General features: G+C 37.5%; 1 protein-coding gene across 1 annotated transcript; it reads left to right on the top strand.

The window, feature by feature from the left end:
- The first annotated feature begins 4,203 nt into the window (after positions 1-4,203).
- kcnj14 (potassium inwardly rectifying channel subfamily J member 14) lies at positions 4,204-12,659 on the top strand. Its single transcript, XM_088014156.1, has 4 exons — positions 4,204-4,300; positions 4,482-7,455; positions 8,184-8,501; positions 9,135-12,659. Exons 2-4 carry the CDS (start codon positions 6,406-6,408, stop codon positions 9,363-9,365), a joined length of 1,599 nt encoding a protein of 532 aa, XP_087870282.1. The 5' UTR covers positions 4,204-4,300; positions 4,482-6,405; the 3' UTR covers positions 9,366-12,659.
- Positions 12,660-13,060: the final 401 nt, after the last annotated feature.

Below are 13,060 nucleotides of genomic sequence, written 5' to 3'. Positions count from 1 at the left end.
AGGGGCTGAAAGCTTCATTCTTCTGAGCTTATTTGCAAAAATAATTGAAAAAGATCACTTTTCCTCCCTTTCTCTATCACTAGGACTTTGTGTCGGTCTGTCACATAAAATCTCAGTCAAATACATTAAAGATGGAGAAAGTAATGTGATAAAATGTGTAAAAGTTCAATGGGTATAAATACTCAAGGCATCTAAACTAAGGCCACATAGTTGAAGGTGTTGGAAAAAAGATGATGTAGTGCTGCATGAATCCTTCATCGCTCCAGTTTTGAAGGTAAAAAAGTTTTAGGGTGGAATAAAATTTTTGGGACAAGCTAAAACTGAGCAGTTGGGATAAGTTCAGAAATTATGGCATTATTAAAAAAACATACAGAATGAATGTTTATGTTGAGTATAACAAACTTCATAAACATATTTTGGGAAGTTAGAAACCTTTTACTCATAATCTTTGTAAGGAAACCTTCAAGTAATTTAACAACGAGTGCCATGTAAGTTATTTGTAATATTCAAATGAAATCTAAATAGTGCAATATTTCTCAATGTGTTTGCTTTTATTCATTTTTGTGCTTTGGGCATCTTCTTAGAATTGTGTAGAGTTTTAACTAACACATTGCAACCTGCAGCATCTTAACCCCCTACGGATTAAAACTCTGTCTTTATCTCTGAGGGAGACGCAGCAGCAGAAATAGTTTCAATTAACAGATTAAGAACAGATGCCAACATGACTTCTTGTTTGTGTTTATTGTGAGATGTGGAGAAAAGCATTTGTGCCAGCATGTGTTTTTTTTTTAAGTTGCCAACTCCCTTTATACCTTTAATTAGACTAATCTTAGTCTAGCATAAAGATTTTTGACTCTGTATATTTGGGGGTATTTAGATTAAGTACTGACAGGATTTTAGTCTTTTTGTTGGTTACATAAGCATTCATATCACCTGGGATCCTCATGAACTCTGGCATTATGGGTATATTAGTCTTTTACAAGAATAAAGCAAGATACCACTGCCACAATTTCCATTTAATGGAAGTTCCTGTTATAATTCTTAAACAGACTGCAGTGAGGGGACTTTGAAGATTTCATGTTTATTCATTTTATTTTAGATGTTTGAGTCTTGCATTGTGTTTATGAAGCACAAAAAGTGTCTGATTTGTGAAGAGAAATTGCATAGGTTAGCTAAACTTAAAAGAGATGAAGGGAAATGTGAGCCATGTGACTCTGAGAGACAGATAGCCGATATGTGGCCTGGTTTCTGACCTTCACTGATCAATATTAGGTATTGATGTCTCCATTGTGGCTTCACTCTTCTGTGTTTTACATGTGTGCCTGCTTGTCGAGTCAACTCTTCCTTCATCAGCCTATTTAAAACAATCAAATACTTCAAACAGTTTGTAAATATGCATTAAGTCAAACTGTTTGAATATAAAGCCTTGTGACAGATTAAGTAAATGAACATTAGCATAAAACAGAGTGCTAAATGGAGCTTATTCAAAACCAGTTCAGCAGCTCTTAAACATGATTTTTGGTGTATAAAATCATTATAATCTGGATAAATCTTTTTAAAAATATGTAAAAGATGTACCCTTTAAAAAAAAAACTAAAAAAAAAAAAGTTTTTCCAAAGCAACCAAGAAACAAATAAAAAAGTCAAATAAACACAAGGTGATGCTTATGTTTTCTTTCAGAAGTAAATTTCAAGAAAAATTTTTTTAATTCAACTATGAATCTGCTAAGATATGAAAATGCAACAAAAAAAAGAAAGAAAGAAATTACCATATGCTTTGTATTACCTTTTCTATATTCATTATCACCATTCGGTCTGCTTTTTAAAGCATCCTATTTAATGATTTGGTGATATTTGGCAGCTAATTCAAAACTTTAAATTTGAAACATCCTCATGAAGTCATACTTTTGTGTTTTTCTCTTTAGGTATAATTGAAATTACAGTGATAATTCACCTTTGATTTCTAGCAGATACCTTAAGGCAGTGGTGTCTAAAGTCGGTCCTGGAGGGCCGGCATCCTGCATGTTTTAGTTCTCTCTCTGGTGGTAGTAACAACCTCCTCAGTAGGTTAATGTTCTTCTTAGGCCTCTAATGAGTTACTATTGGATCCAGGTGTATTTAACCAGATCTGATCACAGATCTCTTGGTACAATGAAATTATGTTATCCCACCTTAGTCCAGCCTCAAAGTGTTTTTTGAAAGGGACCATAAAAAGACTAGAGGCTGAACTGATCCTTCTTTTTGGTATCAACTAATAAGATAATAATAATAGCAATTAACCATTAGTTAATAGTATTTTTTGTTAGTTAAGCTGATCAGTTGTACAATGATGAAATGTGTACAGATTTATGAAGTATTGTTAGCTCCTAATTTCATCAACAAATGAAACAAAATATGACAACAGGAAGAAAAACATATTACTTTAACATTTTTTCTTCTGACTCTTTCCCTTATGGCTTGATTCACATCAGCTTCTCTTGAACAATTTTCCAATGTACCCTTCCATGAATGTTCTTGTGTCTGGAATCGTTTGAGATATTTGCCACCTTGACACGATAAGCTGTTGCAGCAGGACGCTCTCAAAGCGCCAATGCTGTACACAAACGCATGATCGTCCCTCATCACCTCCTCCAACCACTCCTGCTGGTTGTCCAGTGGCAGATTGCAGACCTGAGAGATTGTTTATTTGGCAGTTTCCTGGATGGAAGGATAGTTCCGACACCAAGGTCATAACAGCCTCCTCGTGCATTTGTTCATACGGGGTTTTTTTTTTTAAGTAATTACTGCTGGCCATGAAATTGCTACTATTTTATAAAAGTTAAGACTTCAAAACGAAGACATTTTATTGACAGTGTAAATATTTAAGCAGTTTTACGCTGCCATCACTCTAAATCAATACTTTTTTTTTTCAATTCAACTTTTGAACCCAAGTCTTTTTAAGTATTTATTGCATTTATAGAACCACAGTGATACAGTTTTAAGTATTAAGCATAAAATTTGTGTTTTTTAATAACTTGCATCTCTGCAACTGGGTTGTTCTTCTTATGACTCTTATTTTGTGTGTTAATTCACCTTACATTGCCTGTTTTAACCAGACTCTTTTATTCAATTTTTTTTTTCTTAAGTTAAATCTGGTGCATGTTAATATATACCATAAGTTTGGTTTTTTTATGTTTTATTTGTTATGCAAGTGGGCTGAGGATTAGCAAACCCTGCTGTGAGCATTACACAAGTCAGGAGTGCAGCTGTAATCCCTCGCACATCAACACCGTCTCATCACCCCCTAATCATCTCTTGGAGACAGTTTGTCCTGGTTCTTCATCTCAGCCCCAATCTCAGTCTTCTGCCAACTAAGCCTCAAACTCTGTCTGTCAAATGGTCGGTGTTGTGCTCCCTGTAAGACTTTTACAAACTTCTCACATTTATCACATTACAGCCACATAGTTTTTCACAGACCATGTAGGAGACACAGCAAATGTGGTAGAAAGCTTTGGGTTAGATGCCTTTTATATCAAAAAGTCTTGAAAAGTATTGGCAGAGCAGTTCATTTATTTTATGGAAAAACATGAGACGTTTGATAAATTTCTGTTTGGCTTTCATAAGCTCCACTGAAACTGCTCTAATTAAAGTTAGTGGCATTTTAATGTCAGCTGACTCCTGAGCATCCACTATAATCACACATCTGCTTTTCACCATGTACATCACACAATATCTGCACAAGGTTTCCACACAAAAAAAGATAGATTACAAACTACATACGTTTTGTTGTCATTTTCTATAGTAATTTAATAAAAGATGTATTGAAAAAATAAAATTGCTGTTCTCTAATTTAACAAGCTAAAGAAATTTCTTATTGGAGGCATTTAAAAAAAATTAAGCCATTTAGTTTCAAAGATTTCTATTGTGGCTCTAAATAAATTTTGTAAGTCTGGGCCAAAGGGAAACATGAGAAATGGGAATGATTGCTGATGCCTTTTATAGGGAGTCTGAATACAAATACAAATTTTTATTCAAAAAGCATTTGAAACCGTGAATCATCATACTATTTGGTGTTGGTTTCTATCAACAAAGAGAAAAAGCTTTTAAAAATACCACAATGATGTGGTATTTGGTTGTAACGTGATAAAATGTTAAAAAAAAAAATAACATGCAAAGGTTAAATAAGCAGAGAGATTTAGTGTTAATGTTTTTCTTCACAGTCTGTGCCTGCATGGATCCTTTTGATGAACTTACTCTTCATGGTTAGGACGACAGAAAGATAATCCAATCAGCAGATGTGAGAAACCAGCAATGGAGCACTGGTAGGCATCATCCTTGTCATTAATCTTATGTCATATTATGTCGTTAAGAATTTAATGAAAACAAGAATAATTCTGATTGAGCTTCACTCTGTTTTTCATAAGTTTTCTCTGGCAAATAGTATTTTAACTGATGCATTTCTCACATTTCTTCTCCTTTTGTTTGTCCAAATTTATTTTCAAGATTGGCTGCATGTCAGGCCCGACAGTCCAAACCAGAGCAGCACAAATCCGATGCTGGCGTCTGATTAAAGGGAATGGGACGAACAGCAGACTGCCCAGTGATCCTCCCTCCTTCACATCAAAAATTCGCTTTTACTGATCATGTATAACAAAGCAAGGTCAACACACAAGTCAAGATCAACCCTTATGTCATTTCTCACTTCAGGAGGGATTTATTCCCCCATTTTTATTTGTTATAAACTTGTATTTTTTTTTTGTCTTTGCACAAATATCAAAGCTGCTGCTCTCTGTTGTTTTGGGTAGTTTTTGTATTTTTTAGTGGTATGACTTTTGGTTCTGGGGTCATTTTTTGACCAAGAGCCTTTATTGCGCATGAACTGGTTAAACAAGGTAATTCAAAAGGGATATTTTTATTTGCACGGTGTATTTGCATAACAGTTTTAATTTAATCTTCATGATTCATTTAAAATATTTAGTGCATGTTGTTGATTTTTACATTGCATTTTATTTTATTCTGATTATCTTGTTCTCAAACAACAATTTCTGCTGTCTTTGTCATACAATGAGGATTTAAGAGATCTAAATCCACAGAAATGTTGGCCCTTCATGGCAGCCTATTTTTTCAGTAATTTGTCTATCTTCTACCACTGCCAGCTTTCTCACCTGCACTCAAATGCAGAAAACTTTAAAAAGGTGATCTGTGTACTTACCTTTGCTTTACATTTGAATTAATCACTTAAAACTTAAAATTATTGGTTTCTCTTGAGATAGATCATAGTAATCTTTCCTTGTTTTCTTCCCCACTTTTGTCAGGTGTTAAGTGATTTCCCAGTCATAATGCAGTTTTGCAATGAGGTACGTCCGTTCTGAGGTGTTGTCTCCTGCCGGTGATCGTTAGAAGTAGAAATCTAAACATTAATATTTGCAGTAAAACAGTCAGTACATTAAACAAATTCACAATGTCCACCAAACAGATCTGTAGTCTTTTAGAAAGTAAATGTGAAATAGTGAAAGCAGTGACATGATCAAATAGGGAATGATGACCAATGTATAACAGTTCAGTTGGGCTTTTACAGCAAAAGTGACCTTCCTACTTATCAATTTATTAAAATAGTTAAAGTGAGCTATACTTTTAGTTTTTATGGTTTCTATTTACTTTTTTGTGATGACATGTCTGGTCTAAAACAGGACTTTCATTCTACTGTGTCTTTTTTACCTCATGCTAATTCCAAGTGGATGTAAACCTGGAAATATCTTTCATTGTAAGACTTTGCATGGTTTTTACTTCCGTTTTTCTGCATGTTATTTTCTGGAATAGTTTGCTCAAACAAAAGTCAAATAGGTTTTGTTTTGCACTTATTTGCATTGTTATGAAATGTATGCCATCATAAGCTTAGTGATCTTAAAATGCTTCTATTTGCATTACCCAACTGCAATGCAGTTTCAGTTTATATTCTTCATCAAATGATGCCTGCTCAAAACCTCTAAACCTTCTTCTCATTGGTTTAAGCTGAACATAACCGACCCTGCATGCTCTTGTGTTGCATACTGAGGTCAGTTCTCCCCTGAAACACCCGGAATGAACTTTCGCATGAGCGCAATCCCAAAATAGAGACTCCTTGGCTTGCTTTTGACAACCTTCCCTTCAGATTATCTGATTGTATTTACTTCAAAGATTGGGTCTACCAACGAATATAATTACACAAGACTCTACTTTTTCTGTACAACTGAACAATTACATACTTTGGAGAACCAAACAACCGGTTGTGGATGATGAATCAAATGCCTGTTTGGATTGGTTTTCTTTGTTTGGACCGCAAACATCTCATTTTTTAAGAAAGACTGGAGGACTTTGAGGGTAAAACCCCTGAATAAACCTACTGACGATACAAGCCACACTGAGATATACAGAGATTTCACTTCAGATGATGGGAGCGGCACGTGTCAAACGTCGCTTCAGTGCTGTGGTGGATGGGCCAGTGGAGGAGGAGGAAGTCATGAGGCTAGCACAAAGTGCAAGGGCAGGAGACAGTCCAACCGGGTCAGGAAGCCCAACCAGCTCCTCTCCAATCCATGCCCTCAATGGCAAAGCTCTACCTCTTCAGTGCAACACGAACAACGCACAGACGCAGAGTGCTGCCGGTGAGCCAGCTGGTGGAGATGCGGGAGGAGAAAGCAGAGTGAGAGCAGGAGGAATGTGTCCAGGTCCAAGGTATACCAAAGGCGGTAGTGGAGGTGGGAGAGGGGAAAGACGTTCTTCAGCAGACCGGGACTCCCTGTCTTCCCCCTCCACTACCAGCCGGCGACGCACCAAGCGCTCAAACCGCCGGTCCCGACAACGCTTTGTGGGCAAGGACGGACGCTGCAACGTCACCTTCGTCAACATGAGCGAGAGGGGCCAGCGGTACCTCACCGACCTTTTCACCACGTGTGTGGATGTACGATGGCGCTGGATGCTGGTCATCTTCACGCTCTCCTTTATTCTTTCCTGGCTTCTCTTTGGCTTTGCCTTCTGGCTCATTGCCTCTGCACACGGTGACCTCTCCATTCAGATCACCCCCAGTTCCGGTTCTTCTCCTGGGTCAGGAGAATCCGGCTCCGGGGGAGAGTCTGATAGAGATACAGTGGTAGAGGAGCCATGCTTCCTTCAAGTAAACAGCTTCATGGCAGCCTTCCTGTTCTCCTTGGAGACGCAGACATCCATCGGTTACGGATTCAGAAGCGTGACCGAAGAATGTCCCCTGGCGGTGTTGGCGGTCGTTTTGCAGTGCATCGTGGGCTGCATTATTGACGCCTTCATCATTGGGGCAGTCATGGCGAAGATTTCCAAGCCCAAGAAGCGCAACGAGACTCTGGTGTTCTCTGATACTGCTGTGGTGGCCCTGAGAGACGGAAAACTGTGCATGATGTGGAGGGTGGGAAATCTACGGAAGAGCCACCTGGTTGAGGCGCATGTCAGAGCACAACTACTGAAGGTAAGCAGAGAAAAGATGAACTATAAAAACAATAAAAACTGAACTTGGACAATTTTACATAGTGTACCTAAAGGTGGACTTAACAAGAGATGGGTTAAGAAGACACCCAGAGATTGTTATGGGGAGATAAAGAGAGAGAGAGAGAGACCATCTGGCTTGTATTCTGCCAAGGCCCAGTTAATGAGAGTTTGTTTTATTCTCCTCTAGCGTTTGGAAGATTTACCATGGATTAACTTGCCTACAATTCTTTAACTGAGAGCCATTGTCCTTCATCATCCCATTTCCCCTTGCATATATTGGTAGATGATTGTTCTTTGTCTATAAATATAAATGTAATTATTTAAAGGTTTTGAGTTAAAATTATTTAGTACTCTCCGATGTTTTCATATCACCATTGCTTTGTGTAGACTTGTGCATGTCTGTGCCCTCCAGATATTCCTAAAGAACAAAATTAGAGCTCAGAAACATTTTGATCTCTTTGAAAATAAAAACCATATCAAGGTGCAAACAGGTCAGATGAGATCAAGATCGCAAACATCAAAGGAATACTCTTCTACATGTCAGAACTAGATATATTCACATTGAGACATAAACCTCTGGACTGGCAGTGTGAATAAAAACACTGGTCTTGCTCCAAAATATAACACTTGGTCTTTTGAAAGTTTTCTTGAATTTGAGGTATAATAAGAATACTTACTCTTTCTCTGTTTTCCTAAAACTGTTTTCAGCCTAGGGTGACACCAGAGGGGGAGTATCTGCCACTCGACAACGCAGACATCAACGTGGGTTTTGATACTGGCACCGACCGCATCTTTTTGGTCTCTCCTGTGACTATAGTGCACGAAATCAATGAAGAGTCACCTTTCTTCGAGATAGACAAAAAAACCTTGAAAAATGACTCTGAATTGGAGGTGGTGGTCATACTTGAGGGGATGGTGGAGGCCACATCGATGACAACGCAGTGCCGCAGCTCCTATCTGGCTTCTGAAATCCTCTGGGGACACCGTTTTGAACCCGTACTGTTTGAGAGGAAAAACGGCTACCAGGTCAGAAAGGAGAAATAATTCATAAATGCCCGTTGAAATGATTGGCAGCCTTGGTAAAGATCTATGAAGAAGGTTCATAAGGTCCCTGGAAGCTTGTTTTTGAAATACCATGATAATATAAAGATATGTATTTTTTTAATTCAGACATTAAATTGGCTGTCTTCCATGTCCATTTCAGTTCCCAGACTTAAATCTGATAGAAAATCTGTGAAATGAGCTGATGTCTGGGACTCTTGATGATGTAAAATCTGAAGTCTTAGAGGAGAAGACTAAATGTTTGCTTATTGGCAAAAAGGAATTGTTCAAAGTAATAACAGCCATGGTGCCAAAGATTGGGGCACTAATGGTTTAGTAAAACAACAATTATTTCCTAAAGCGAAATTTTAATTCAATTGAAATGATTGTACTCAAATTGAAGATATCAAGAGTCCAACATTTTTCAGATTTACATTTTGCTAGTGCTTCTCATACACTACAGGGAAAGATTTGTGTAGGTTTTCTATTGGTCAAAGGAATATTGTTTTCTAATCTTAAAATAAAAATTACCTATCTTTTGCATTTTGTGCTCCTTAGACACATCTTAATAACACTTTGAAATGAGGATTAAACTAACGAAACTCTCTTTTTTCCTAGGTTGACTATTCATTTTTCCACCGGACCTATGAAATCCCAAACACTCCGTCATGCAGTGCAAAAGAGCTGACTGAGCAGAGGTACATCGGAAGCTCATGCTCGTCCTTTTGCTACGAGAATGAAGTGGCTCTGGAGCTCGCCTCCCCAGATGAGGAAGCAGTTCGAGAACATGGCTGTTCCCCCCAACCCACCCGAAGACCATCCTTGGAAGAACATCTTCACTGTAACTAAGCATAGAGGGTAGCAGTCTGCTAAAGAGAGAAAAAGCCGAGCTTCAGGGGATAACACGAAAAAGACAGAGTCAAGCAAGTTTATTTGGACAGACCAAGAGAGAAGTGAAAACCAACTATTTCCGGATTTGCTAGATTTACATGGGAACCCAGTGTTAAACACGAAAAAGAGGAAAAAGTTAGAGAAGGGTTTGGGGAGTTTGGTCACAGCTCTGACCTAGTTGCCTGATTGGGCCTGGCAGTCTTTCAGAATCATTGAAAACTTGTTCAAGTCCCACAACTGGCCCATCACTTCCACAGCACAGTCATCTGACTCGAATCGCTGATCAGAAGGATGTGCAGCAGCTCCACCTGCTGGCTACAACTCGCCACTGCCTCTCAGTGATTCTGAACTGGAAAATATTGCTTCTCTTTCAGCTGCTGTTGTGACATTAAGTTTGTTGTTACTCAGGAATGCATTTTCAAAACTATGCTGACTTATCACTTCAGTGTTTCACTTTCCAATGGTAAGTATTGCTAGTGTCCTTTCTGTAATGCTGGAGAACGGGTACTTTGGTATTTGAACAGAAATCCTCATTGCAGAACAAAAGTGACAAGGAGAAACTGTTGGGAACCAGCAGCAGTTGTCAACAGATTTTCCTTGCTGAGTGTAGTGCATGCTTTCTTCTTTTTTGTTTTGTTTTTTGTGGGATTTTTATTTTTATTTATTTTTTGACTTGCTATAATGTTATTGACTTATTTAATACATTTTGAGTTGAAATTACTTATTTGTTTTCGGGAGAGGTAAGGTATTGAAGCACAGCCAGACAGATGATAATGACTTTGTCCAGATAATCTGTTAATCTTGCACTTTTCTTGCTCTAATATCTTCAGAATCCTGATATGCGTTATGTCAACAAGAACATCTTTTTGTTGTGATTCTCAGTCATTTTTGGAAACTGTGCTGACTGAGCGAAGGTGTTATAAATTGTGAAGCGTTTCAGTCGCTGCTGGTGGTTCTGAATTTGACACAAAATGACTTCAAAATCAGAAGACCTCAGAAAATGTCTCGGTGACTCAGTTGAATGGAGTGAGACAGATTTTGTGATGATTGCAAGATTTTGGTGTCTTGCTGTTTCTGCGTCTGTAAAAACAGTCTTTTATTTGCACAAGTGGACTGAAACATATTTATAAGATATTACTTTATTAAGCTCAATAAATTGTGTAAAAGCTTTCTAATTTAAATATATTGCAGATGGGTTCTCTGTGAAAACATGGTGCCTTCAGAAATTTAGCTACGCTCCCTTCATCTGCAGCTGTTTATTTCATGCATTGTGCTTAAAAGAATATTTTTACTATACCCATTTTTTTTTCGAAAGGATAAACTTTTGGTTAGTAAAATTATATTCCCTGTTTCAATGGTACTTGAAAGTTTGAATTTCCAGTTTTCAAAACAAAAGAAATGCTCTGGAATGCCCTATGAAGTTTGAACTTCTGATTGGAACGTGAGAGGTTTGGCTGCTCTGCATGTCAGATGTAGTGGAACATGCAGAAATAATCAGTTTATTTGCTTTTCTGATAAGTCAGTCCTTCGCATAGTACAGCATAAGATCTATTTTGGGATTATGATGAATGCTGCATGGTGGAACAGTTGTTGCTTCCTACTGTATTGCCCTACAGTAGGAAGCTTTGTGTTTGCATGTCTTTCTTGAGCATGCTTGGGCTTTCTCCGGGTACTCCTGCTTCCTCCGTTCTCCAAAAATATGCATGTTATGTGTAAATGGCTACCTTAACTTGCCCTTGGGATTGAGCATGTGTGCACATGATGGTTTCTGTTTCTGTTTTGCTGCTGGGATAGACTGGTGACCAGTCCAGATGCAGAAATTTTACAGAATATTTTATGAAGTTTTGTAAAATGTTATTGGCAGGTAGTGTTTAACCAGGGCTGTTAGTAAACTCCACTGGTTTTCTGCCTTATGACAGGAAGAATGCTACATTTAAAATCGGAGCCTTTGTTTGGGAATTATGTAACACCGAGTTAATCTTGTTTTATAGGAAGCTGGTAAACAGGCGATGTTTTGCTTCTACCAGTCCTACAAGTCCATTGTATTGAAATATGCAAATTAATGCCACACAATGTTGTGTGTGCCATAGGTCAATGAGATCCAAACCATCAGAAATTCAAATATACAATTTATTCCCACAACTTATACCATGTCAGTATGCAGAGCAGCCGCATTGACTCTGATCTCTTACTCCCCAATTCAAAGCTATGACTTCGGAGGGTGCTGTATTTGATATTTAATTTTTCTAACTTGTAGCTTGGTAGTTCTGACTTCCTAGTTCAGGTGGAATTGTTTGTGGTGTAATTCCAGGCCCTGATTTCAGAAGAAGTTGAAACACCAATTTTTGCTAATCCATTCAGCGACTGAGCAGGTACACAATGAGCACACAGTGAATGTATAAGAAGCTTTGTTTCCTCATTATACTGCAGAGTATAGAACATGCACTTTCTAGTTATTTTCAAAGCACTTTGAACTTTTGGGTGTGTTTTATTCTTTTACAAGTTAATGTGAATCACACGGCCTAAGTTGTTAACTGTTTTAAGTGTGATGGAAGCAGCATGTGAAGAGTTACCTAAATTAGCCTGTCTAATGCACAACCTGTAATTTTGTTCTTTGAGTTTTGCACAAAACTAAAATGGCCTATGCAATAGATCTACTTGATCTATTGTTATATAATAGATCAAACTCTGCAATGTCCCAGTATTTTTGTAGAATCAGATGCCACGTCATACAAGAGGCTTTGTAACGGCAGGAGGGACTGTGTTTTTAACTACTAACATTTTAATTGTTAACATCAGTGTTAATACTGTTCCATGGTACTGTTTCCTTTCACTTTTCTTCTTCACTGCTTCCATGTCCTATTAATAGTCTGCACAGTGGTTCGTGTTATTCACCCTGCCTCCACTGCCACCAAATGTAACTTGAGCCCAAAGCACCATCACTCTCATAGCATCTTTTGAACTTCAGAAGAAACTGTGTTTGGTTGACCTTTACTTCTCACAATACAGCTCAACACATTTTAATACTTTGTAGTAACTGCATGATATGCTGTGACGCTATCATTTAAAAAAAAAAAAAACTAAATGGGCAAAAAGGTAATCATCAAAGGTTTCAATGAATTTTTTTTTTCTGTTTTAAGAATGGGGATGCTCTATTTTGCTTTGTAATTTAGAGTGACCTCAGGCACAGAGCACTTCCAAATAAAACACAATTGTTTTGTTGGACAAATAAAAGAAACGATGCAACTGCAATTATGTTTTTTTTTTTTTTTTTTTGTGGTTGAATATTTTCCTCACATTTTAGATTACAAATTTAAACACAATCAATATGTAGCATATCTGGATTTTATTTGCATTTACATTTCAACATGAGGTTCATGTATTTAACTTCAATTATTATGGTTAAAGTTAAAGAAATAGACTAACATTCAGTGTTTCTTTTCATTGGATTGTCAAATCCTATGTTACTATGTTTTATATCTCACGGAATTTATATGTAATGACTACCTATAAACTGGTGGATTTGTTTTGCTTACACTGGAGAAATTCAGATTCAGTCGGATTTTCAAGGATGATCTGAATCACGTGCCTTGGGGTCAGATGCCAATCGAACACTCTGCTGTTTTCTTGGTGAAAATATTAAAATCAGATCC

This window comes from Poecilia mexicana, unplaced genomic scaffold, assembly GCF_051168715.1.
Source record: "Poecilia mexicana isolate PSO_F unplaced genomic scaffold, ASM5116871v1 scaffold_16, whole genome shotgun sequence".
Classification (NCBI taxonomy): Eukaryota; Metazoa; Chordata; class Actinopteri; order Cyprinodontiformes; family Poeciliidae; genus Poecilia; species Poecilia mexicana.
This window is presented reverse-complemented; position numbering and strand designations above follow the sequence as displayed.